We start from the raw sequence: 26,112 nt of genomic DNA, 5'->3' as shown, positions 1-26,112 counted from the left end.
TATTATTATTATTGTATTATGACACAGCAAACAAGATAGATATGCTGGATTTAATATTATTATTATTATTATTATTATTATTATTATTATTATTGCCATTGCCCAGGAGATACCCAGATATTTGATATCTCATTGTGGGAGACTTCTCTCATGTCCCTGCATAGGGAGCTGGAGCTGACAGAGGGAGCTCATCCACACTCTCCCTGGATTTGAACCTGCAATCTTCAGGTCAGCAACCCAACCTTCAAGTCAACAGTCCTGCCAGCATAAGGGTTTAACCATTTGCTCCACGGGGGCTCGTAGACATATTATCATTGAGCCATATGCTGCCGTTTAGTACAAGAATTATATAATGTACCTCTGATAGAAGATGTTTACATTACACTGGATCAAAGTAGATGTGAAGGGCCTACATTAAATATAATTTGAATATTATCCTGTAATTTGGGGAAATGCAGTATCTGTCTTGATATCCACTCCTGGATATCTCCAATTTTCAGCTGCCTTTTCTTTGTGCTTACTCTTTGGAAATGGCAGGTAGTAAAATCTTTCCTGCCAATCTATGTTCAAACTAGTTTTTCTCAGTATGATGGCTTCCAGGTATTTGGACTACAGCCCCTATAACCTCTGAATAATGGCTAAGATGTTAGTTATGCCTTGTCAGAATTGATGTCCAAACTGTTTGGAAAGCATCAGGTTAGGGAAGGATGTGCTATCACCAAGTAGGAAAATTGTCTATCTAGAAGAAGAATGGCAAATCAATCCTCTTACCTCAAAGTATTCTACTTGTGTAGCAGTAGGAGCCAGTGGAATATGACAGATGACTGAGATAAAGCAGATAGCCTCTGAAACAACGGAATCAAACAATCAATGTACTGGTGAATAAAAGCTATGCATTGGGAATGGGATTCATCATTAGAGAGTATATTTCAGAAGAGACTAGCACTGAGAAATGATAGGAAGAAGGACAAGAAAGATACATGTTATAGGCATCAGTCCTAACAAGGCAGGTCTACTTTATCCTGAATCAGGCCATTGGTCCATCAGGCTGGCTCCTGTCTCTCCAGTTTATGACTGACTGCTCAGGCTTCTGATGGTTCCTTAAAATCAGAGGCTAAGGGAAAAACCTCCCAACCCAAGAATCTCAAACCCTCTGACTACAAATGCCAAGAATTAACCATGAAATCCTTACAAAACTTGGAAGCCTGCAGAAGAGAAGGGTGAGAGGAGACATGATGGCCATGTATAAATATGTGAAAGGATGTCATAAGGAAGAGGGAGCAGGGTGGTTTTCTGCTGACCTAGAGGCTAGGCTTCCATGGAGCAATGGGTTCAAATGACAGGAAAGGAGATTCCACCTAAACATTAGGAAGATCTTCCTGAACATAAGAGTGATTCAGCAGTGGGACTCTCTGTCTCGGAGTCTAGTGGAAGCTCCTTCCTTGAAAGCTTTTAGCCAGAGGCTGGATGGCCATCTGTCAGGGGTGCTTTGTGCTTTTCCTGCATGGCAGGGAGTTGGACTAGATGGCCCATGCGGTCTCATCCAACTCTATGATTCTATTATTCTAAGTAATTATTAGTTACAAATAACAGGTTGCTTGTTTCCAACAGCCAAGATATTGCTAGGTTACATTTTTAATGTAATCAAGAATAATGGCACTTCATGTATGCTTAAACGGGCATGGTCTCATTAAATGCTGAAGGAGGAGTGCAGAACTACACACTCACAAAACTACACAGCAGAACTACACCCTCACAAAATACAGTAAAGAGAAATGATCAAATGCGCTTCGGGTCCAACATGTTGTTTCCTACAAAAACCTCTCAGAAGTCTGTGACCAGAAAAGCAAGTCATCTATGAAAGCAAATGTTACCTACTATTGTTTCTTGCCAGCAGCTGGTATTCAGATGTATATTTCAGATTTCCCAAAATTTCATGTAATAATAATAATAATAATAATAACTTTATTTTTATACCCCGCCTCTATCTCCCCGAAGGGGACTCAGGGCGGCTTACATGGGGCCAAGCCCGAATAAAAACAGTAGCAGTATAAAACACAGCAATAGACAACAACTTGCACAATAAAAAAATAAAAAATAAAAATAAAACATTAGCCAATAAAAAACAAGAACTAATAAAAACATGGATTAAAACTGAGAGATTGTAAAAGTAGACTGGGTAAGGTGCACCATATAAATATTGTAAACACGAGGTGACTGATAAAGTGCTGCAAATTCTGGAAGTGCAAATTGGGATGGGAATAGACCCTGTGTCTATATCGAGTTGACAAAGGTAAAAGGTGCAAACCGGTACAAGAATGGTCACAGATACAGGTTGCTTCTGGATGAGCAATCTTTATCTAAAGGCCTGAGTAAAGAGCCAGGTTTTCAAGCTCTTTCTGAATGCTACCAGGGTGGGGGCTTGCCTGATTTCCCTGGGGAGTGAGTTCCAGAGCCGGGGGGCCACCACGGAGAAGGCCCTCTCTCTCGTCCCCACCAACCGTGCTTGTGACGGAGGTGGGAGCGAGAGGAGGGCTTCCCCCGACGAACGAAGAGATCGTGCAGGTTCGTAGGGCGAGAGGCGATCACTAAGGTAGGAGGGTCCCAAACCGTTCAGGGCTTTGTAGGTGATCACGTGCACCTTGAATTGGGTCCGGAAGGTGAACGGCAGCCAGTGGAGCTCCTTAAGCAGGAGGGTTGACCGCTCCCTATAATTTGCTCCAGTTAGAAGCAAGGCTGCCGAACGTTGAACTAGTTGGAGTTTCCGGGCCGTCTTCAAGGGCAGCCCCACGTAGAGTGCATTGCAATAGTCCAGTCTAGAGGTAACTAAGGCATGGACCACCGTGGCCAGATCAGACTTCACGAGGTAAGGTCGCAGTTGGCGCACAAGTTTCAATTGTGCAAAGGCCCTCCCGGCCACGGCCGACACCTGAGCATCAAGCGTCAGTGCTGAGTCCAGGAGGACCCCCAAACTGCGGACCTGCGCCTTCAGGGGGAGTGCGACCCCGTCAAGCACAGGTTGCCACCCAATACCCCGATCGGACATACGACTGACCTGGAGGACCTCTGTCTTGTCGGGATTAAGCTTCAGCTTATTCGCCCTCATCCAGCCCATCACAGCTGCCAAGCACTGGTTCAGTATCTGGGGGGCTTCCTTGGAGTTCGGTGGAAAGGAGTAGTAGAGTTGAGTGTCATCTGCGTAGAGATGGCACCGAACTCCAAAACTCCGGATGACCTCTCCCAGCGGTTTCATGTAGATGTTAAAAAGCATGGGGGACAGAATGGAACCTTGCGGGACCCCACAGGTCAAAGGCCAGGGGTCTGAGCAGGTGTCCCCCAGCTTCACCAACTGGGAACGGCCCTCCAGGAAGGACTGAAGCCACGACAGAGCCATGCCCCCAAGGCCCATCCTGGAGAGCCATCCCAGAAGGTTACCATGGTCGATGGTATCGAAAGCCGCTGAGATGTCCAAGAGAACCAGCAGGGTCACACTCCCCCTGTCCAGCTCCCTGCGGAGGTCATCCACCAAGGCGACCAAAGCCGTCTCAGTACTGTGCCCAGGTCTAAAGCCAGACTGCGATGGGTCCAGAAAATCGGTGTCATCCAGGAAACCCTGGAGCTGCGAGGCAACCACCCGCTCCAGGACCTTGCCCAAGAAAGGGAGGTTCGAGATTGGTCTGTAGTTGTTTAGAATGGCCGAATCAAGGGAGGCCTTCTTCAATATAGGCCTCACTATGGCCTGTTTGAGGACAGATGGAAATTTGCCTTGATCCAAAGAGGCATTAATTATCATCACAAACCACTCTACCAACCCTCCTCTGGCCGATTTAATTAGCCACGAGGGGCAAGGGTCTGCAGAGCAAGTGGTCGCTCTCACCGCCCCAAGGATCCTGTCCACGTCATCCGGGCGAACAAGCTGAAACGAATCCCACAAGTTCGAACAGACAGGTGCCTCAGTTACCTCCTTTGGCATTGCAACAAAACTAGCATCCAAGTCGAAGCGAGTCTGAGCGACTTTGTCTGCAAAGTGGTGCGCGAACTCGCTGCACCGAGTTGCCGAGTCTTCGGGTGCCCCTCCCCCCTCAGGAGGGTGAAGGAGCTCCCTGACGACCCGAAACAGCTCCGATGGTCTGTTAGTTGCAGACGCTATGCGGGCAGTCGTGAAGGTCTTCCTGGCTGCCCGCAAAGCCGCGGAGTAGGCCCTAATAGCGGCTCTAGCCCGTGCTCGGTCAGAAACGCTACGAGTTTTCCGCCAGTGGCACTCTAGTCCCCTCCTCGAGCGCTTCATCACTGCCAGCTCCTCCGTGAACCAGGGAGCCGAAGTGACTCTTCGCAATGAGAGGGGACGTTCGGGGGCGATCATGTCAATTGCCCTGGACATCTCGCTATTGTAGCGATCTACCAAGGCATCGACAGGATCGTCAGCCTCCATGACAGGAAGATCCCCAAGAGACCTCAAGAATCCATCTGGATCCATCAGTCTCCTGGGGCGGACCATCTTAATGGGTCCACCACCCCTGCGGAGGTTTGAGGTCACAGTGAGTCTTAAACTGATCAGGTGGTGATCGGACCATGACAACGGAAGAATATTTTGCTCTTCCGCTCCGACCTCACCATCTGCCGCAACAAAAACCAGGTCAAGTGTGTGTCCAGCTTGATGAGTGGGACCAGATATCACTTGGGACAGTCCCATGGTCGTCATGGCGGCCATGAAGTCTTCAGCTGCACCAGTTAATGTGGCCTCGGCATGAATGTTAAAGTCCCCCAGCACTACCAGCCGCTGAGAGACCAACGCCGCACCAGAGATCACCTCTGCCAGCTTGGGCAGGGAGACTGCCGTGTCGCGGGGTGGACGGTACACCAGCAGAATCCCCAAACTGTCCCGGGTACCCACCTTAAGATGGACACACTCAAAACCTGCAGATTGCGGGATGGCGCACCTGACCAGGGAGATTGTCTGCCGAAAGACCACCGCAACCCCACCTCCCCGCCCCCCGGCTCTGGCCTGCTGTTGCACCCCGAAACCTGGAGGACACAGCTGGGCGAGATTTACCCCGCCGGGCTCATCCAACCAGGTCTCGGTGATGCAAGCCAGATCCGCCGCTTCATCCAGGATCAAATCCTGGATGATAGCTGATTTACCATTGACGGATCTGGCATTAAATAGCAGGACCTTCAAACGGAGGGGACTGTCATGGAGGCTACCACTCCTATCCTTCTCCAGGGTCGCAAGAACTCTGTTGCGCTTATCCCTGGGATAAAGGTGACCACTCCTCCTCCTCCCCCACACGACCTCAATGGTCTCCCCCAGGCTCCGGTCCACTCCCCCCAGGGCGACAGGCAGGATAGAGCTCTCATTGCGATGCCCTAGTCAGCTGTCCATAAATGGGGAGCGACTCAGGATTCTATCCTGCTTAGAGTCTGAGAATGAATCCTGTAATGATGAGATGATGGAGCAGTCAGGGGAACTAGATTGACTAAACAAGATCAATGTCTCTGGGCGGGAATCGAGAATAGATTGGGAAGGGTCTAGAGTTGAAATGGGGGACACTACACAAGATTCTAAGAGTGGAGGGGACCTAGATAAAGAGTCGTGGGCACTAACCATTCTGGAACTAATGGTACCTTGAAAATGCAGTTCCGAACCTGCCATCAAGGGGCGGATTGTGGGGTCCAGAAATACCTTCCTAATATTAATACCCCATGAATTCAACAGGGGTTTACGCGCCCAAAGTGCTTCAATTAAAGTGCTATCATCAAAGGTGATAACAAGACGTATGGAGCGGTCCTGAGCTTGAAAGTCCCTACGTAGCCATGAAATGAACTTAATTTTGACTACACTTGGGCTCACAGATAGTATTTGTGTGGGGAATCAAGCAAATTTTAATTTATGGAGAAGATTTTGGTCTGAACTGAAGTAGGAAAGAGTTTGGTAGGTGACAAAAGAACGTTGATATGAACAAGTTTTACAGTCTGAGATGGAATACTGCAAAATGTTCCAACATGTAAGAAAATCCAAAGAATTCATAGACTCATAGAGACCAGAAGGACATCCAATGCAGAAATAGACAACAAAGGGGCTCCCAACAATTTAGGACATCATCAGAAGAAGGTCCAGAAGCTGTGGGAAAGTAAGGGACAGCTAGGGACGGGGAGAGGGTACATCGGAGAACAGCAGAGGAAATGGTAGGGCAGTGCCCAACTTTGTCCTCTTACCAGGGTTGCTCATCTGTTCCCATCCCACAACATTTCCTCCAATACTGTTCCTGGTTTCTTCAAGGATAAAGGTAGTCACCTGTATCCCTCTTAGCACATTGCCGATACACTGCCCTGTGTCATATGATGCACTCCTGTGGATTTCATCCTGGCACTATCCTGACAGCATGTTGGCACGGGGAACCTGCCCCCCCCCCCCCAAATCTGATGAGGTCATTAGTCTCTCCTTCAAAAATGAGACTCCATCACACGCTGAGGCAGAGTTTCTGCTAAGATTCAAAATCTCTTCTCTGGTGGAGTCTAATAGGACTGAGGCCCTAGGGTTATATGGCAGCAAGCTTAATGCCTTATTTGGAGTACAAAATTCAGAAATAGAGCTTGTGGAAACTAGTAGATTTAAAGTCAGTAGGCAGGAAATCTATTCTGAGTTGCAATCCAAATGCCTTATCCAAGATCCTGAACCTATTGGTAGGAAATAAGATTCAGCAATTTGGACAACTTCTTTCAAGGGTGGGTAAAAAGTAGAAGCAACACCGTGCTGTTCAGGGTGCTGTTCTAAGTGGGTTCATATTTTGAATATCACCTCACAGGACTTGTATGTGCCAATGTAGATTGAAAGAAAATAGCAATGCTCAGTATTATTGTATTACAATCTGCTAAATTTCATTATTCAGCTTTTTGTATTACATTCCTTTTATATGTACATTGCCTGAAGTAGAGTATGAGACAATCCAATATGAACTAAGTAAACTCGCGTACTTCTCAGCTGTCATATGATCCCTGCCTCTTCATGTCACTCCTCATGGGAAAAAGAATGACCACTGTTGTCAAAATCATCCACTCTCTCATCAGCATAGCATTTTCAGTATTGTATTTTTGTTAGCGTCCTTATAACATAATCTCTTGCGCACACATTGTACAGCATGTAAAATAAAACAAGAATAAAATACATTGATTAAGCAGAATGAATACTAAACTACAGCCCTGACACAATAGATATAAGGAATGCAGCAACCAGCTAAAGGGGGCATGTACAATTTATACCATTTTCATACAACTCTAACTTCCATGGCTCCATTATTGAAAATCTAGGCATTTCCAGTTACATGAGTTAATTCTTAGTCTTTTCAGAGGGCTGAAATATTGCAGTTCAGGGGCATAAACAGGACTATTTTAAATGTTGTTTCTGCTGCCACCACCATTGTAGTGTGTCTTAGTCATTTTTCACAGATGGCAAATCTATTGTGGAGATTTTCTGGCGAAAATTTATTCAGAGGGATAATGCTTTTATCTTCCTCTGAAACTAGGAGAATTTTACTTGCCCAAGGTCTATGGCAAAGTGGGAATTCAGGCTATGATCTGCAGAGTTGTAATGCAATGCTCAAATCACTACAGAGTGGTGCCTTTAAGAATTTTATAACAGAGAACCAGGGTAATGCACTGTTATAGACATCAAAAAAAATTATTGCACAAGCCCAAGTCCATGACGAAGAAGCACACTGGCATAGATGATAACAGCATATCTGTCAAAGCAGAATTTTGCAGCTAGGCCCACCTCCAGTTTCATACTGACAAATATGTTTAGGCGGATTGCCCACTCTCTCTGCAGCCTACATTATCACTAAAAACTCTTTGGAATATCAGTTTTAAGGTTTCTTTGGACTGATGCATTTTTTTCCTCCCAATTAGGAAATAAATCAGTGGATTGACACTGCTGTTAATGCAGGCACCCATCAGAGATATAACCATATACATATAATTCAAATATCCAAAAGAAATACAAATGAACATAATACTAAGTGGAGTTCCAAAAAGGAGGAAGACGAAAAGAGTAATCAGGAGAACAATGTAGAATCTTCCACGCTCTCGACGATGTAGGCTGCAGAACACTCTAATAAAAAGAACTGCAGTGGACATGATCACAAGTGGAGTACAAAGTATAAAGTTAATAATGCAGATGCTCTGACTGACTTTAAAATTCTCATTTATGAAGACAAGTAGTCCAAGAAACAGAAAGGGCATGATCCATAGAAGGACACAAATAATAGCAGAAAGGCATTCTGGTCGGTGACATCGATACCAGATTGGGAAAATGACAGAAAGACATTTCTCAATACTAATAGCTGTCAGTAGATATTGGCTAATGGAATAGGCAAGGAAGAAACAATGTAATATCACTATGATGGAATTATTTGTTTCCTTTAAAAGGGAAAGTAAAGTTATGCAAAGCAAACAAATGAGCACAGCAGAATCAGCTGCAGCTAGGTTCAGGACGTAGGTGGTGATGGGATTCTTCTTAATAACAAAACAGAGATACCAGAGTACAGTTCCATTACCCATCAGCCCCAGTGCACATATTAAATAAAAGATGGAAATAAGAAACAATGTGACTACATTTGTTCCCTGAAATATATCATCATAATCAACATAATCATCATAATCAGGGAAGGCTGAAGTGTTTCCTTGTTCTTCAAAACCTGCTTCCCTGTCAGTGAAAGGAAGTGAGGAAGTGCTGCTCAGGTGAGTCATCATGAAATCTCTTTTCCTTGCCTTCTTCTTGGCTTCTTCTTTAACCACAAATTTATCCTGTGAACAGAAAGGGGTTGTGGAAAAATAATTATCCTTTTTTATTTCATTTTAATGGGAGTATTAGAACAACTATGACATGTGCCACGATCCTTCCTACCATATCAATGCCCATTCTTGAGCTAGATCCATCACTGTAGCCCTATAGGAAATCTGGTTCTTCTTCCAGGAATAGATTTCCTACCAGGATCCCAGTTTCCACAATGCAACTAGCCTAGTGCCTCTTATGATGACTTCTAGAGATTGTGACAAGAGTAACAGCTAGGCTTGATCGATCCATGAAAAATTTGATTCTAAACTCGTTTCAAAACTAGAGGGGGCAGTTTTTCGTTTTTGTTGCTAATAACGAATTTGGCCCCCAAAATTTTTCGAAATTAACGAAAATTCGTTATTTTCTAAATTAATTCGTTAATGGCGGACGCGCATGCGCGGTGGCCCAAAAACAGCCCGAAGGGGGGGGGGGACTTAGGGGGCTCTCCCGCCCTCATTTTTTGAGTGATCTTCTTCAAACTTGGTACAGTGGTAGAACACATTTAACACTGATAGCTCACCAAAATGTGGAACGTTTCCCTTATCCTCTGATTTTTGGCAAATTTTCATAGCTTTTATAATGAACCATTTTTTAATAATTGCAGAAATCTGTTCCTGGTTTGAAAGTCTTATTTCCTGTTAAATTGGGTTGTCTTTACTGTGAAAGTCATTGCTCTACTTTAGAAACTTTGTTTTTGTGGCTGAAACTTTGTTAAATTGGTGTAGTCCCTGCATGTGTGTGTGTGTAAAGGTATCCCTTGACGTTAAGTTCAGTCATGTCTGACTCTGGGGGTTGTGCTCACCTCCATTTCTAAGCCCAAGAGCCAGTGTTGTCCATAGACACCTCCAAGGTCATGTGGTCGGCATGACTACATGGAGTGCCATTACCTTCCCGCCACAGCGGTACCTATTCATCTACTCACATTGGCATGTTTTCAAGCTGCTAGGTTGGCAGAAGCTGGAGCTAACAGCGGGCGCTCACTCTGCTCCCGGGATTTGAACCTGGGACCTTTCAGTCTGCAAGTTCAGCAGCTCAATGGTCTTTGCCTTGGCTGCCTTCCAGATCAGGCTTATAACCAGCCTATTATGGGCCACAAATTAAAGAAAATTCAATCCCATTTAAGCACAACATGAACAGTTTTGATGCCAAAACCATAAACTCTGTTTATTAAACTCTACGATCCAAACTTTAGAACAACTTGCAAACAATTGAAGGTTAGACCACAGTAATAATAACCAATTCTATTCCTTTCCAAAATTTAAACATAAAATAGTATCTTTCTTTCCAATAGCATATAAACTTTTCCTTTCTTTACAAAACAAAATTCTAGACAGTAGCCATTTAGAAGATATTTCTATATTTTCCCTGCAAAGGATAGGGCTGCATCCCTCTGGAGACACACATGATAACCCGGACATGATATAAGGCACTTATATACGTTAAATAAACATGATGTCATTGCATATATAAAAGAAGCATGATATTAGGCAATTATAGTTGCAAATAATATAATTAAACATGTAAAAATTATACATCCATACATAAAAGAAACATGTAAAGTAACTGCATATATAAAACACAATATAAAATATGATATAAGGCAATTACAGATGTCAAAGGAACGTGATATTACATATGTAAAAAACATGATTATATGTATAAAAAAGCATGATACAAGGTGTCAGGATCTAGGCTGCTGGGCACCAATAACCATACACTGAGGCCAGATTCTATCTAATATCTTTATTAAAGGAATATATAAAGTCAATAAAAACAAGTGTAGAATAAAGTTCAGAAGCAGACCTTTCAAATGAGGCCAAATATAGTCCAGCAGATTATTGTCCAATATGAAATATTAGAGTCCAAAGATTATAATCCAATAACCGCAACACACGCTTTGCCAAGCAAAGCGTTGGGAAAACAGAAAAAGTCTTGAATCCAATGAAGCTTGACACAAGGCTGAAAGTTACTTGGAACGTGGCTGGAGCTGTGGCTAAAGGCAAAGCAACTTGAAGCATGGAACAAGATCTGTGGTAAATCCGTGAGACGAGGACAAGGCTTGGAACTAGATTCAGGAGGCAAGGAACAGGATTCGAAGTCCACACACACATGACCTCTCTCCAGGAGCTGACGAATTGACTCCGCAAGGAATCCTTCGCGCAATTTCCCTATATTGGGTCTCGTTTCCCCAAACAACAATCACTTTCCCTAGAGAACAGGGAGCGAAGGAAACCAGCTTGCAGGTGCAAGACTCCCCGTATTTTCTCAGGGGAAATACTTCTAATCAGTGGCATATTTGGCAGCAAGGCGAGCACTACTTCTAAATTTTTCTCTCGATCCTCTATCAGTCGTGTAAGCCTGTTTTCTCCCATAAGGGGGAGAGTTCCCACCAAGGTCAGGTTTAATTGGTTCTTGGACTAGAACTTCAGGCAGCTGCCAAGGCTCTGACTCCGACCGGAAATCTGGGGAAAACTCCATATTTTCCTCCTCATCTGCCACAATACTGTCAGGAATAGGACTGCAGGGCCCATGAGTCATCACACTAGGCAACTGACACATCTAAAAGAAACACAATATAATTAACCTAGGTACAACAAATGTGAAAGAAGGCAACAATATACATAAAAAAACATTTCTGGACTCACAAATGTAGTCTAAGAGAATTGGGCTTCCATTCTCCAAACCTGAAACAAAGTGGGAGGAAATGTAAAGAGTGTTAATGATGCTCGAAATCAAATGTTGTTCTTTTACAAAGTCAAACTAAAACTAAGAATAAATGCTTCGGTCTTCTCCTGATCTTCTTATCTCCTCACCTTGCGTCCAGCCGAGTTACGTCCGCACTTGCGATACAGCGACCTCTTCCCTTGGCTCAGTGGGCAGTATTTTAAAGTATGGGCCTTTTCGCCCGTGGCACCGCAGAGCGGACAGGTGTATTTGCGCAAGATGGGGCACTCCACGGTGCCGTCCATCCCCTTCAGCCGGTGGGACGAATAGACCTGCTTGGATTCCCCGTTGTGTTTGCAGAAATTGCAAATCTCCTTGTTTTGGGAAGCCTGGCCATTGGCACTACCTTTGGAGCTCTTGCTGCTGGAACTGCTTCCATTAACCCATTGTGATGCTGTTTCAAAGTTGTCCTCGTTGAGGACTAGCTGCATGTCGTACTCCATTGTGTCCCAACTCTGAGATGGAAATGGGACCTTCTTGCGTTCCGCGATGATCTCCGTAACCACTTTCGCAAGGCTCAGATAGCCCTTCCATCTGTCAAACTCCCTGAACATGGAAGGGGCATAATGTGGCACGTGCATGGCTGATCTGGAGAGCATGGTGCCAATTCTACCCTGGTGTGGACACACACTGAATGCCACATATTGGAGGCGGAGTCTTTGTTTTATATATAAGGGGAGGGGTTCCAAACCTTTCACATTGGACCCTCCCATCTATTTTTACCCTCCTTTGCCCTAGATTTAACCCCCACATGTCTAGACAATCACAGCTTTTCAAGGAAGAGTTTGGTTTTTCCAATTTTTTAACTTCGGAGGTAATGCCACAGTTTCTCCCTTGAGGCAGTGGTTCTCGACTTGTGGGTCCCCAGATGTTTTGGCCTTCAACTCCCAGAAATCCTAACAGCTGGTAAAATGGCTGGGATTTCTGGGACTTGTAGGTAAAAACACCTGGAGATCCACAGGTTGAGAAACACTGCCTTAAGGGAACGTTAGCAGTTGTGGTTCTGTTTGTCCATCCAAGAATGAGTTGAATTTCTGCCTTGGATGAAATAGCAACATTGCACATCCAACGTTTGCCAAAGTCCTGAAGGACGGATCCAGTAATGATGAAGCCTGCAAGAGTGTTATATTGCTTTTGCATGGCAGAATAGCATTGGACTGGATGGTCTCTTCTACCTTTATGATTCTATGATGTTTGGCGCCATGACTCTATGATTCTATCATTTTAGGATTCTAGGACTTTTGGGATGATTCTGTTACTTGGTTCTTTGAGTCTATGACTTTAGGGACCATGTTTCTATTATTCAATGACTTCTGTGACCATATTTCTATGACTTTTGTGACCATTCATGGGCCATCTGGCTAGTATTCCGGGACGGTAAATGATATATCGGTTACAGCACCAGATATTTCTGGATACAGTAGAGTCTCGCTTATCCAACATTAACGGGCCAGCAGAACGTTGGATAAGCAAATATGTTGGATGATAAGGAGACATTAAGGAAAAGCCTTTTGAACAGCAAATTAGGTTATTTTACAAATTAAGCCCCAAAAAATCTTGTTTAACAGCAAATTAGACAGAAAAGGTAGTTCAATACGCAGTAATATTACGTAGTAATTACGAATTTAGCAACAAAATATCACAATATATTGAAAACATTGACTACAAAAATAAGTTGGATAATCCAGAACATTGGATAAGCGAGTGTTGGATGAGTGAGACTCTACTGTATATTGTTTTTGCATGGCAGAATGGCGTTGGACTGGATGGTCTCTTCTAGCTTTATGATTATATGATGTTTGGTGCCATGTTTCTATGATTCTATCATTATGTTGTCGAGCAATTTAGAACAGTATAGGATACCGCTAACTGTTTCTTTGAGTGGTGTTCTGTGGAAACACAACCCGCCCATCCTCCCCCGCTGATTTCATGAAAATAAAAGAAAAGAAAGAATAAGCCACATCCGGCAAGGCCCACACACTGAAATACTAGGCCGGCCATCGTTGGCCGGCAAGCTTCCCTGACTGGAAGAAATAGAGGCCGCCGCCCCAAAGAAGGGTTCTGTGCAAGATTGCACCAAGGGGTAAAGAACGACAGCCGCGAGAGAAGACAGAGGCGGTGCATCGTGGGAAACACGTCGACCACGTAGGCCGACAAGGCCCACACGTTGAAATACTAGGCGTGCCACCGTTGGCCGGCACGCTTCCCTGTGAGGAAGAAAGAGGGGCCGCCGCCCCAAAGGAGGCTTCTGTGCAAAATCGCATAAAGGGGTAAAGAACGACAGCCGGCGAGAGAAGAGAGAGGCGGTGCATCGTGGGAAACCCGACCACGTAGGCCGAGAGGCAGCAAAAAGAAAAGAAAAGAAAAGAAAAGAAAGAAAAAAGCCACAGGCGACAAGGCCCATACATTAAGCCGGGCCGGCCACTGTTTGCCGGCACGCATCCCTGAGAGAGAGAGAGAGAGAGAAAAAAAACCAGAGGACACCGCCCCAAAGGAGGCTTCTGTGCAAAATAGCATAAAGGGCTAAAGAACGACAGCCGGCGAGAGAAGAGAGAGGCGGTACATCGGGGAAACTCGGCCACGTAGGCCGAGAGGCAGCAAAGACCAAAGAAAAGACAGAAAAAGCCACCGCCAAAAAGGCCCACACTATAAAATACTAGGCCGGCCACCGTTGGCCGGCACGATTCCCAGACAGGAAGAAAGAGGGGCCGCCGCCCCAAAGGAGGCTTCGGTGCAAACTCGCATAAAGGGGTAAAGAACGACAGCCGAGAGAGAAGAGAGAGGCGGTGCATCGGGGGAAACTCGGCCACGTAGGCCGAGAGGCAGCAAAAAGAAAAGAAAAGAAAAGAAAAGAAAGAAAAAAGCCACAGGCGACAAGGCCCATACATTAAGCCGGGCCGGCCACTGTTTGCCGGCACGCATCCCTGAGAGAGAGAGAGAGAGAGAGAAAAAACCAGAGGACACCGCCCCAAAGGAGGCTTTTGTGCAAAATAGCATAAAGGGCTAAAGAACGACAGCCGGCGAGAGAAGAGAGAGGCGGTACATCGGGGAAACTCGGCCACGTAGGCCGAGAGGCAGCAAAGACCAAAGAAAAGACAGAAAAAGCCACCGCCAAAAAGGCCCACACTATAAAATACTAGGCCGGCCACCGTTGGCCGGCACGATTCCCAGACAGGAAGAAAGAGGGGCCGCCGCCCCAAAGGAGGCTTCGGTGCAAACTCGCATAAAGGGGTAAAGAACGACAGCCGAGAGAGAAGAGAGAGGCGGTGCATCGGGGGAAACTCGGCCACGTAGGCCGAGAGGCAGCAAAAAGAAAAGAAAAGAAAAGAAAAGAAAAGAAAGAAAAAAGCCACAGGCGACAAGGCCCATACATTAAGCCGGGCCGGCCACTGTTTGCCGGCACGCATCCCTGAGAGAGAGAGAGAGAGAGAAAAAAAAACCAGAGGACACCGCCCCAAAGGAGGCTTCTGTGCAAAATAGCATAAAGGGCTAAAGAACGACAGCCGGCGAGAGAAGAGAGAGGCGGTACATCGGGGAAACTCGGCCACGTAGGCCGAGAGGCAGCAAAGACCAAAGAAAAGACAGAAAAAGCCACCGCCAAAAAGGCCCACACTATAAAATACTAGGCCGGCCACCGTTGGCCGGCACCCTTCCCAGAGAAAGAGAGAGAAGACCAAAAAAAAGGAAATGTGGGCCCAAGCCCCTCAGACCCGGGGGGCCGGCCACCGTTGGCCGGCCCCACGCCCACACGCCGCAACCCACGGGGAAGGGCAGGCTTTCTTCACGTCTGCTTGCAAAATGTGGGCCCAAGCCCCTCAGACCCGGGGGGCCGGCCACCGTTGGCCGGCCCCACGCCCACACGCCGCAACCCACGGGGAAGGGCAGGCTTTCTTCACGTCTGCTTGCAAAATGTGGGCCCAAGCCCCTCAGACCCGGGGGGCCGGCCACCGTTGGCCGGCCCCACGCCCACACGCCGCAACCCACGGGGAAGGGCAGGCTTTCTTCACGTCTGCTTGCAAAATGTGGGCCCAAGCCCCTCAGACCCGGGGGGCCGGCCACCGTTGGCCGGCCCCACGCCCACACCGCTGGACCCACAGGGGGAAGGGCAGGCTTTCTTCACGTCTGCTTGCAAAATGTGGGCCCAAGCCCCTCAGACCCGGGGGGCCGGCCACCGTTGGCCGGCCCCACGCCCACACCGCTGGACCCACAGGGGGAAGGGCATGCTTTCTTCACGTCTGCTTGCAAAATGTGGGCCCAAGCCCCTCAGACCCGGGGGGCCGGCCACCGTTGGCCGGCCCCACGCCCACACCGCTGAACCCAGAGGGGGAAGGGCATGCTTTCTTCACGTCTGCTTTCAAAATGTGGGCCCAAGCCCATCAGACCCGGGGGGCCGGCCACCGTTGGCCGGCCCCACGCCCACACACCACAACCCATGACACAAAGATACACTCCATAACAGCAAACCGTGTAGCCTCTGGAAAAATCTAGCCATTTCTGTAGTCAATGATTCCATTATATTGTGATATTTTGCAGCTAAATTCATAAAGTAAGCAATAGCAACATATCATTTCAGCATATAGAACGACTTCTTATGTCTCCTTGGTTGTATAACATGCATTTATGGTGCTTTATTTGGATAATAATAACCTGATATGATGTGTTATATGCTTTTCTTCAACAAGTCCAATCCAAGAAATTTGCTTATTTCAGCAGTGGTAGGCCCGTTTGGCTTTGATCAGTGAGACTCTTCTGTGTTCATGTTGGGTCAATAAGACATAAGATATAACTGAAGTCACAGTCAGCATACAGCATTACCAGCTTAAAAAACAGTGGTGTAAAAACACGGCTCGAGTCCGAGGACTGAAGAGGAGGTAGTTTGACAGTTAAAAAACTATACAGTGCGAAATACTATTGGCCTGTCAAGCTATTCTTAAATAGGCTACAAACGACCACACAGACCTATAATGCTTTTTGGAGGAGGAAGGTTTTAAGGCTCTGATGTTAGGCACATGTTTCCATGCAGTTCCACTGCAGGTAAGACTAGTGTGTTCTTCAGGGGTTATTAAAGTTCTCCTGCAGATGACCTGGATAGAGGGAAATGACTTCAGTTGGTATACATACAGTTTAAGTAAACTTGAGGAAGTACAATTATGAAAGATATAGTGTGTAATGTAGTAGAAAGTAATTCAAAGTAGAAACAAAGCAGAAATGTTGATTCCAAAGGAAACATGAAGGCATTATTAAGTAATTGTTTTTAATAGCAAAAGAGATTCTGAGTGGATTGATTCTCTACTTCTTACTCTGCGTAAGATTATCATCACATGCTCTCGACTACACCCGCACAAGGCAATGGTACAGTAAAAGAAGACAATTTTGAGAAGTGGTAAAGGCCAAGGTGTCCCACTTCTTTCAGTGATTCCGCGTGCGCGGCCAGAGGGCGAGGGGAACAGCAAGAAACAGTTTCCACGAGACGGAACTTGCGCCCACTCCTTGAAAGCAGCCGCAAAGGCACACGCCCTGACGGGCAATCGGCAACGTCCGTGTGCGCGGACAGTGGGCAAGGGGAACCAAAGGCGGCCTTTCCGCAGCAACAGCGTCAATCACAACCTCTCAGGGTGATGGGAGACTGTACCACTGTCTTTGATCATTCCACCCTCTTCTATTGTTTTACCCACAGGCCAGCAAAAAACATTTACCACTCGGCGAAACGTTCTGCCAACACCTTGAAAGCAGCCGCAAAGGCACACGCCCTGACGGGCAATCGGCAACGTCCGTGTGCGCGGACAGTGGGCAAGGGGAACCAAAGGCGGCCGTTCCGCAGCAATAGCGTCAATCACAGCCTCTCAGGGTGATGGGAGACTTTGAATCGTTCCACCCTCTTCTATCGTTTTACCCAAAGGCCAGCAAAAGGCAGTTCCCACTCTGGGTAACCTGCGCCCACACATTGCAAGCAGCCGCAAAGGAACACGCCCTGAAGGGGGAATTGCATATACCTCTAGACTCTGGCGTCACGTAGTCCGAGAGGCAGCAAAAAGAAAAGAAAAGTAAGGGAAAAAAACAAAGGGCAGCAAAGACCCCACCCTGTGCCAGCCGGCCACAGTTGGCCGGCATGCATCCCGGAGAATTCGGCACGGCCCTCCCACAAAGTTTTTTGTTTTTGCGACTTAAGCCTCTACCCACAGCAACACTCCACCACCCCAGGGGAAGGCCGTGTACCTCTTCTATCGTCCTGCCAACAAGCCAGCAAAAGGCAGTTCCCACTCTGGGTAACCTGCGCCCACACATTGCAAGCAGCCGCAAAGGAACACGCCCTGAAGGGGGAAGGGCATATACCTCTAGAGTCTGGCGTCACATAGTCCGAGAGGCAGCAAAAAGAAAAGAAAAGTAAGGGAAAAAAACAAAGGGCAGCAAAGACCCCACCCTGAGCCAGCCGGCCACAGTTGACCGGCATGCATCCCGGAGAATTCGGCACGGCCCTCCCACAAAGTTTTTTGTTTTTGTGACTTAAACCTCTACCCACAGCAACACTCCACCACCCCAGGGGAAGGCCGTGTACCTCTTCTATCGTCCTGCCAACAAGCCAGCAAAAGGCAGTTCCCACTCTGGGTAACCTGCGCCCACACATTGCAAGCAGCCGCAAAGGAACACGCCCTGAAGGGGGAAGGGCATATACCTCTAGAGTCTGGCGTCACGTAGTCCGAGAGGCAGCAAAAAGAAAAGAAAAGTAAGGGAAAAAAACAAAGGGCAGCAAAGACCCCACCCTGAGACAGCCGGCCACAGTTGGCCGGCATGCATCCCGGAGAATTCGGCACGGCCCTCCCACAAAGTTTTTTGTTTTTGCGATTTAAGCCTCTACCCACAGCAACACCCCACCACCCAAGGGGAAGGCCGTGTACCTCTTCTATCGTTTTCCCAACAAGCCAGCAAAAGGCAATTCCCACTCGGCGTAACCTGCGCCCAAACATCTAAAGCAGCCGCAAGGCACACGTCCTGAAGGGGGAACGGCACCCTCTGCGTGCCAGGTCAAAGGGGGAGGGGACCCAAAAGCGGCCGTTTAACGACCACAGCGTAGACCACGGCATATAAAGGAGAAGGGACACTAGACAACCATTTGGAGAAATGCTGGCAAAGGCGGAGGAGTACCACTGTCTTTGATGATTCCCCCCTCCGAGTTATAAAGGCACCCTCCGCGTAAGCGGGCAGAGGGCTAGGGGACCCAAAGGCGGCCGTCCCATGACCACTGCGGCAACCACACCCGCTCTAGACAATGGGACACTGAAAGATGACAATGTAGAGAAGTTCTGTCCCAAGTCGAGGTGTATTAATTCCAGTGGATAAAGACATCCTCAAAGGTTCAGATGGACAGATAGTATACCTCTGTAAAGTGAGAGTCTGGCGTATTCCTACACCTGAAATGATTATCTGAAGTATCCACATCAAATATAACAGTGCTCTTTCTGTACAGGAGCTGCGAGGATCTGTAGAAGACCAAACAGTCATGGCTCGTGATGGTAATATTTCCCCCCCCCCCCAAATAAAAAGGGAATTGAATGAAATCCGAACAGAACACAAAGAGGAAGCATTATCTACCTTGGCTTTTATGGTCTAATTTTCCACAGAATATCCTTCAACCTCTACAGAGCCAGTATTACATGAGAGAAAACGTTTTGTAACTTCCGAATACAGAGATGGGCCAAAAGTATATTAAGTTCAACAGGGACAAATGAAAGATAGTACTTCTCTCCGCGATGGTTGTTCGGGAGTGGAACTGTCTCCCCCGGACTGTGTTGGAGGCCCCTTCTTTTGAAGCTTTTAAGCATAGGCTCGATGGCCATCTGTCGGGGATGCTTTGAATGATACTTCCTGCGTCTTTCTTGGGGGAGAACTCGATGGCCCATGAGTTCTATTCCAACTCTACTTTTCTATGATTCCATGATTACATGATTCGTGAAACGGCCCCTTGAGATGGATGAACCCAAAAACGTCAGTGGGGCAACGTCGAGTGATGAAAAAGAGGAGAAAGGAAGGGAAAAGAGAGAGGAAAGCATTGTAGGATAGAGGAGAGAGTTGTTGGACAGAGTCCAAAGGGGCCACCCCCCCGCCCGGACGCCCAAAAAATTGGCCAAAGTTACTCTGAAGCAGAGTTGGTTAAAGGAGGAGAACTGTTGCTCTAGGAGCAGTCGGTCTCAAAATCCAAATCTGGGAAATTCAACACAGGAAGGTTGGCCTTCAGGAAAACAAGTTTCTCAACTGTTTGAGGGTCCAGCAAGCTGCGGTGGGGCGTGACTACATCTCCCGCTATGCTGAAGACCCTTTCGCTCTGGACGCTGGTGGGAGGACAGCTGAGGAACTGGCGGGCTACGTGCGACAGATCCGGCCACATGTGTTCGCGTGAAGCCCAATAGGACAATGGATCACAAGAAATTATCTCCGGAGGCTCCTCAAAGTACCTGTTGACCGAGCATTCGGCCGAGTCTACCTTTTGAGCAGAAGCCAGCAAAGAGGATTCTTCAGAGCAGGCAAGTATGGCCACCGTCTCTGCAAAGAAAACGTTTCCTGTTCGCGGCTGGAGATCCGTATCCCTACGGCAACCCCCTACCGGCTCCGCGGGACTTTCCGTCTCGCCACTAGCGCTAGTGCTTGGGGTGACAGGCAGTTCTGGAAGAGGGGCCGCTGTGCCCGTTTCCTCCACCCTGGCAGCAAAGACCTCCCTCACAAGGTCAACAAGTTGGGCCTTCCACATGGTAAAGTCTTTTGGGCAGACGTTGTACTTTAGCCGTGGATCACACAAGGCCGCCAGCATATGGACCTTGCTGGAAAGAAGTGGCTCTAGCCGTTTCCGTACAGCAAAGGACAACCTCCTCACCACCTCCTGGACCGGCGGTGTCAGCGGTCCAGCCAGGGAGTCAATTGTTCGACCGGCCCCAAGCCTTTCTAGGTGCCTCCTTAGCCTCAAGACCATGGGCACTGCCTGGCTCAGAAGAGCTTTTGATTCCGAAAGTGTCTCAGTGGCATGTTTGAATGGCTTTAGTACGTCTACTAGCTGGGAGATGGTGTCCCACTCTTGCTTAGTTGGAACAAGCTTGCTAACAGGCGCAACCAAAGTGAGGGAGATGCCGTGTACCGCCTTCTGCTGCTCGACCATGCGTTCGAGCATTTTTAAGGTTGAATTCCACCGAGTCGAGACGTCCTGGAGCAGCTTGTGCTGCGGGAGGCCTTCAAGGCTCTGCCTGTCTCTCAGCTGCCGGGCTGCCTTGATGCTCCGGTGGAAGTAGCCCGCGATCTTTCTACAGCGCTCGATCAGCAGGGAGATGTTTGTGTTGCTGCCCGACTGCTCTTCCTGGCTCTTTAAACCTTCCTTGACGGTATTGTGAAGCAAGTGGGCCATGCAGGACACATTCTGAAACCCGGCACTTTCAACCGCTTTGATCATATTTTTCCCTGCGTCCGTCACCATAAAGCCCCTCCTCATTTCTTCCGGCCTACACTGCATCCATTCCCCCATCATGTTTTCCAGATAGTTGCAGATGGTCTCTGCCTTGTGATCACGATCAACTACCTCCAATGCGAGGAGTGCCCAACGATGGGATGTATCCATAGTGCCTTCCTTCTCCCACCAATGTGCCGTGAGAGAGAGGTAGGAGTGGCCTCCTCCCAAGCTTGACCAAATATCAGAGGTAAAATGGATGTGTCCTCCCATGGCGCTACGCAACATCTGGATAATGCGTTCCTTACAGCCCTCGTACAAGCCGGGGATTACTTTTCTGGAAAAGGTGTGACGGGAGGGGATTTTGTAGCGGGGGCACAGTCGTTTCATAAGGCGTACAAAGCCTTCTTGTTCTACCAGGCGGAAGGGATGGTGATCTAGGGCAATCATCTCTCCCACAGTTTGGGTTATCTGCTGGGGTGTGAGCAATGTTTCCCCCGTTTTCTTTCTGGGTAATGGAATGGCCCAATCCTCCATGGTGGACTGTGTCCGCCTTCCACTATCTTCACCTGGTGAACTTTGCGTGCTAAGGCTGCCACTGGAAGGGCTTGCAGTTCCCCCTCCCAGCGAAATGGAGGGATGGTGTCGCTTCATGTGAGAGCTCAACCCCGAGGTCGCAAGATGTCTCGTGTCTCTGCCTCTGCTGATATTTGCCCCACAGTGTCTACAAACTGCCAAAGTAGAACTCTGAGAGTGGACATGGAAATGGTCCCAAATAAATGACCTTGGCCTCCCCACAGCCACTGTGGCGACGCCCTCAGAGATGGGAGTCGTGGGCACCCTTTCAGCAGCATGAGGAAGTCTACGTTTTGATGGTAGTACCTCCTCTACCTCCTCCTCACTGTCAGTAGCGGGTGGAGGGGTGGGGTTATCTATATCCTCACTATCCACCACCTGTAGTTCCACGACGGCAACACCTGTATGTTCCAATGATCGTCCAGTTGTCTCAGCTCCATGCGACAGCCGGCTCCGGGTGGATGCCTGTGAACTGTCTGCATTAGAACAGCCTGGTTCTTCATCAAGTCCACCCACTCCCATAGTTCGGCGTTCCAGACGTATGGGACCCACCTTAACTTTTTTGGCCCCCCACAGTGTCCTGGCCGTGGCTTGACCACTACTAGGACTTGCTCCCCCAGACCCGCGTACAGCTGAGCGCTTCATGTCAAGGGGAGTGTTTTCAGGTAACAGAAGGGATGATGGTTAGGTGTTGTGTTACTGGTGGGAAATATTTGTTGAATCTTGATTGGCAACGTGTTATATTCTGGCCAATTTACTGTTGCAAAAGCGTAGTCTATAACATTTAGTTAGTTTTATTTATTTACAAGGGGATACCTGTACTTTCCATTTCTACAGGAAAGTATGGGATATGCAACTCTTTCCCAAAGTTGTCTTGGGAAAATCAGGAAGCGTCCCTGGCAGACACACACACAAGGCAAGGCAGAAAGGCAAGCTTTTCTTTCCCCCAAAGGAGTTGTATTTTGAACAGGATGGGATATGCAACTCTTTCCCAAAGCGTCCCTTGCAGACACACACACACCCGTAGCCCAGGGGAAGGCAAGGCAGAAAGGCAAGCTTTTATTTTCCCGAAAGGAGTTGTATTTTGAACAGGATGGGATATGCAACTCTTTCCCAAAGCGTCTCTGGCAGACACACACACAAGGCAAGGCAGAAAGGCAAGCTTTTCTTTCCCCCAAAGGAGTTGTATTTTGAACAGGATGGGATATGCAACTCTTTCCCAGAGCGTCCCTGCAGACACACACACAAGGCAAGGCAGAAAGGCAAGCTTTTCTTTCCACAAAAGGAGTTGTATTTTGAACAGGATGGGATATGCAACTCTTTCCCAAAGCGTTCCTTGCAGACACACACACACCCGTAGCCCAGGGGAAGGCAAGGCAGAAAGGCAAGCTTTTATTTTCCCGAAAGGAGTTGTATTTTGAACAGGATGGGATATGCAACTCTTTCCCAAAGCGTCTCTGGGAGACACACACACAAGGCAAGGCAGAAAGGCAAGCTTTTCTTTCCCCAAAAGGAGTTGTATTTTGAACAGGATGGGATATGCAACTCTTTTTCAAAGCGTTCCTTGCAGACACACACACACCCGTAGCCCAGGGGAAGGCAAGGCAGAAAGGCAAGCTTTTATTTTCCCGAAAGGAGTTGTATTTTGAACAGGATGGGATATGCAACTCTTTCCCAAAGCGTCTCTGGCAGACACACACACAAGGCAAGCCACAAAGGGAACCTTTTCTTTCCCCAAAAGGAGTTGTATTTTGAACAGGATGGGATATGCAACTCTTTCCCAGAGCGTCCCTGCAGACACACACACAAGGCAAGGCAGAAAGGCAAGCTTTTCTTTCCACAAAAGGAGTTGTATTTTGAACAGGATGGGATATGCAACTCTTTCCCAAAGCGTTCCTTGCAGACACACACACACCCGTAGCCCAGGGGAAGGCAAGGCAGAAAGGCAAGCTTTTATTTTCCCGAAAGGAGTTGTATTTTGAACAGGATGGGATATGCAACTCTTTCCCAAAGCGTCTCTGGCAGACACACACACAAGGCAAGGCAGAAAGGCAAGGTTTTCTTTCCCCAAAAGGAGTTGTATTTTGAACAGGATGGGATATGCAACTCTTTTTCAAAGCGTTCCTTGCAGACACACACACACCCGTAGCCCGGGGGAAGGCAAGGCAGAAAGGCAAGCTTTTATTTTCCCGAAAGGAGTTGTATTTTGAACAGGATGGGATATGCAACTCTTTCCCAAAGCGTCTCTGGCAGACACACACACAAGGCAAGCCACAAAGGGAACCTTTTCTTTCCCCAAAAGGAGTTGTATTTTGAACAGGATGGGATATGCAACTCTTTCCCAGAGCGTCCCTGCAGACACACACACAAGGCAAGGCAGAAAGGCAAGCTTTTCTTTCCACAAAAGGAGTTGTATTTTGAACAGGATGGGATATGCAACTCTTTCCCAAAGCGTTCCTTGCAGACACACACACACCCGTAGCCCAGGGGAAGGCAAGGCAGAAAGGCAAGCTTTTATTTTCCCGAAAGGAGTTGTATTTTGAACAGGATGGGATATGCAACTCTTTCCCAAAGCGTCTCTGGCAGACACACACACAAGGCAAGGCAGAAAGGCAAGGTTTTCTTTCCCCAAAAGGAGTTGTATTTTGAACAGGATGGGATATGCAACTCTTTTTCAAAGCGTTCCTTGCAGACACACACACACCCGTAGCCCGGGGGAAGGCAAGGCAGAAAGGCAAGCTTTTATTTTCCCGAAAGGAGTTGTATTTTGAACAGGATGGGATATGCAACTCTTTCCCAAAGCGTCTCTGGCAGACACACACACAAGGCAAGCCACAAAGGGAACCTTTTCTTTCCCCAAAAGGAGTTGTATTTTGAACAGGATGGGATATGCAACTCTTTCCCAGAGCGTCCCTGCAGACACACACACAAGGCAAGGCAGAAAGGCAAGCTTTTCTTTCCCCAAAAGGAGTTGTATTTTGAACAGGATGGGATATGCAACTCTTTCCCAAAGCGTTCCTTGCAGACACACACACACCCGTAGCCCAGGGGAAGGCAAGGCAGAAAGGCAAGCTTTTATTTTCCCGAAAGGAGTTGTATTTTGAACAGGATGGGATATGCAACTCTTTCCCAAAGCGTCTCTGGCAGACACACACACAAGGCAAGCCACAAAGGGAACCTTTTCTTTCCCCAAAAGGAGTTGTATTTTGAACAGGATGGGATATGCAACTCTTTCCCAGAGCGTCCCTGCAGACACACACACAAGGCAAGGCAGAAAGGCAAGCTTTTCTTTCCACAAAAGGAGTTGTATTTTGAACAGGATGGGATATGCAACTCTTTCCCAAAGCGTTCCTTGCAGACACACACACACCCGTAGCCCAGGGGAAGGCAAGGCAGAAAGGCAAGCTTTTATTTTCCCGAAAGGAGTTGTATTTTGAACAGGATGGGATATGCAACTCTTTCCCAAAGCGTCTCTGGCAGACACACACACAAGGCAAGGCAGAAAGGCAAGCTTTTCTTTCCCCAAAAGGAGTTGTATTTTGAACAGGATGGGATATGCAACTCTTTCCCAAAGCGTTCCTTGCAGACACACACACACCCGTAGCCCAGGGGAAGGCAAGGCAGAAAGGCAAGCTTTTATTTTCCCGAAAGGAGTTGTATTTTGAACAGGATGGGATATGCAACTCTTTCCCAAAGCGTCCCTGCAGACACACACACAAGGCAAGCCACAAAGGGAACCTTTTCTTTCCCCAAAAGGAGTTGTATTTTGAACAGGATGGGATATGCAACTCTTTCCCAAAGCGTTCCTTGCAGACACACACACACCCGTAGCCCAGGGGAAGGCAAGGCAGAAAGGCAAGCTTTTATTTTCCCGAAAGGAGTTGTATTTTGAACAGGATGGGATATGCAACTCTTTCCCAAAGCGTCTCTGGCAGACACACACACAAGGCAAGGCAGAAAGGCAAGCTTTTCTTTCCCCAAAAGGAGTTGTATTTTGAACAGGATGGGATATGCAACTCTTTCCCAAAGCGTTCCTTGCAGACACACACACACCCGTAGCCCAGGGGAAGGCAAGGCAGAAAGGCAAGCTTTTATTTTCCCGAAAGGAGTTGTATTTTGAACAGGATGGGATATGCAACTCTTTCCCAAAGCGTCTCTGGCAGACACACACACAAGGCAAGGCAGAAAGGCAAGGTTTTCTTTCCCCAAAAGGAGTTGTATTTTGAACAGGATGGGATATGCAACTCTTTTTCAAAGCGTTCCTTGCAGACACACACACACCCGTAGCCCGGGGGAAGGCAAGGCAGAAAGGCAAGCTTTTATTTTCCCGAAAGGAGTTGTATTTTGAACAGGATGGGATATGCAACTCTTTCCCAAAGCGTCTCTGGCAGACACACACACAAGGCAAGCCACAAAGGGAACCTTTTCTTTCCCCAAAAGGAGTTGTATTTTGAACAGGATGGGATATGCAACTCTTTCCCAGAGCGTCCCTGCAGACACACACACAAGGCAAGGCAGAAAGGCAAGGTTTTCTTTCCCCAAAAGGAGTTGT

At 47.5% G+C, this 26,112-nt stretch overlaps 2 protein-coding genes across 2 annotated transcripts in view; both read right to left on the bottom strand.

Annotated features, from left to right (window-relative positions):
- The window catches only part of LOC103278481 (proto-oncogene Mas), a 36,441-nt gene that overhangs the window by 2,453 nt on the left and 7,876 nt on the right, over positions 1 to 26,112 (bottom strand). The window contains exon 2 of the mRNA XM_016992793.2: positions 772 to 845. The gene's annotated coding sequence lies outside the window, so the exon portion shown is untranslated. The remainder of the gene's footprint in view (positions 1 to 771; positions 846 to 26,112) is intronic.
- LOC134298768 (mas-related G-protein coupled receptor member H-like) lies at positions 7,073 to 9,058 on the bottom strand. The gene has a single exon (XM_062979986.1). The coding sequence runs from the start codon at positions 8,746 to 8,748 to the stop codon at positions 7,798 to 7,800; it is 951 nt and encodes a 316-aa protein (XP_062836056.1). The 5' UTR covers positions 8,749 to 9,058; the 3' UTR covers positions 7,073 to 7,797.

This window comes from Anolis carolinensis, chromosome 4 (assembly GCF_035594765.1).
Source record: "Anolis carolinensis isolate JA03-04 chromosome 4, rAnoCar3.1.pri, whole genome shotgun sequence".
In the NCBI taxonomy this organism is placed as follows: Eukaryota; Metazoa; Chordata; class Lepidosauria; order Squamata; family Dactyloidae; genus Anolis; species Anolis carolinensis.
The sequence above is the reverse complement of the archived record's forward strand: the minus strand, read 5'-3'. Positions and strand labels throughout refer to the sequence as shown.

Coding starts and splice junctions, on each gene's coding strand:
- LOC134298768 (XM_062979986.1), bottom strand. CDS start 8,748: ATGATGACTCACCTGAGCAGCACTTCCTCACTTCCTTTCACTGACAGG.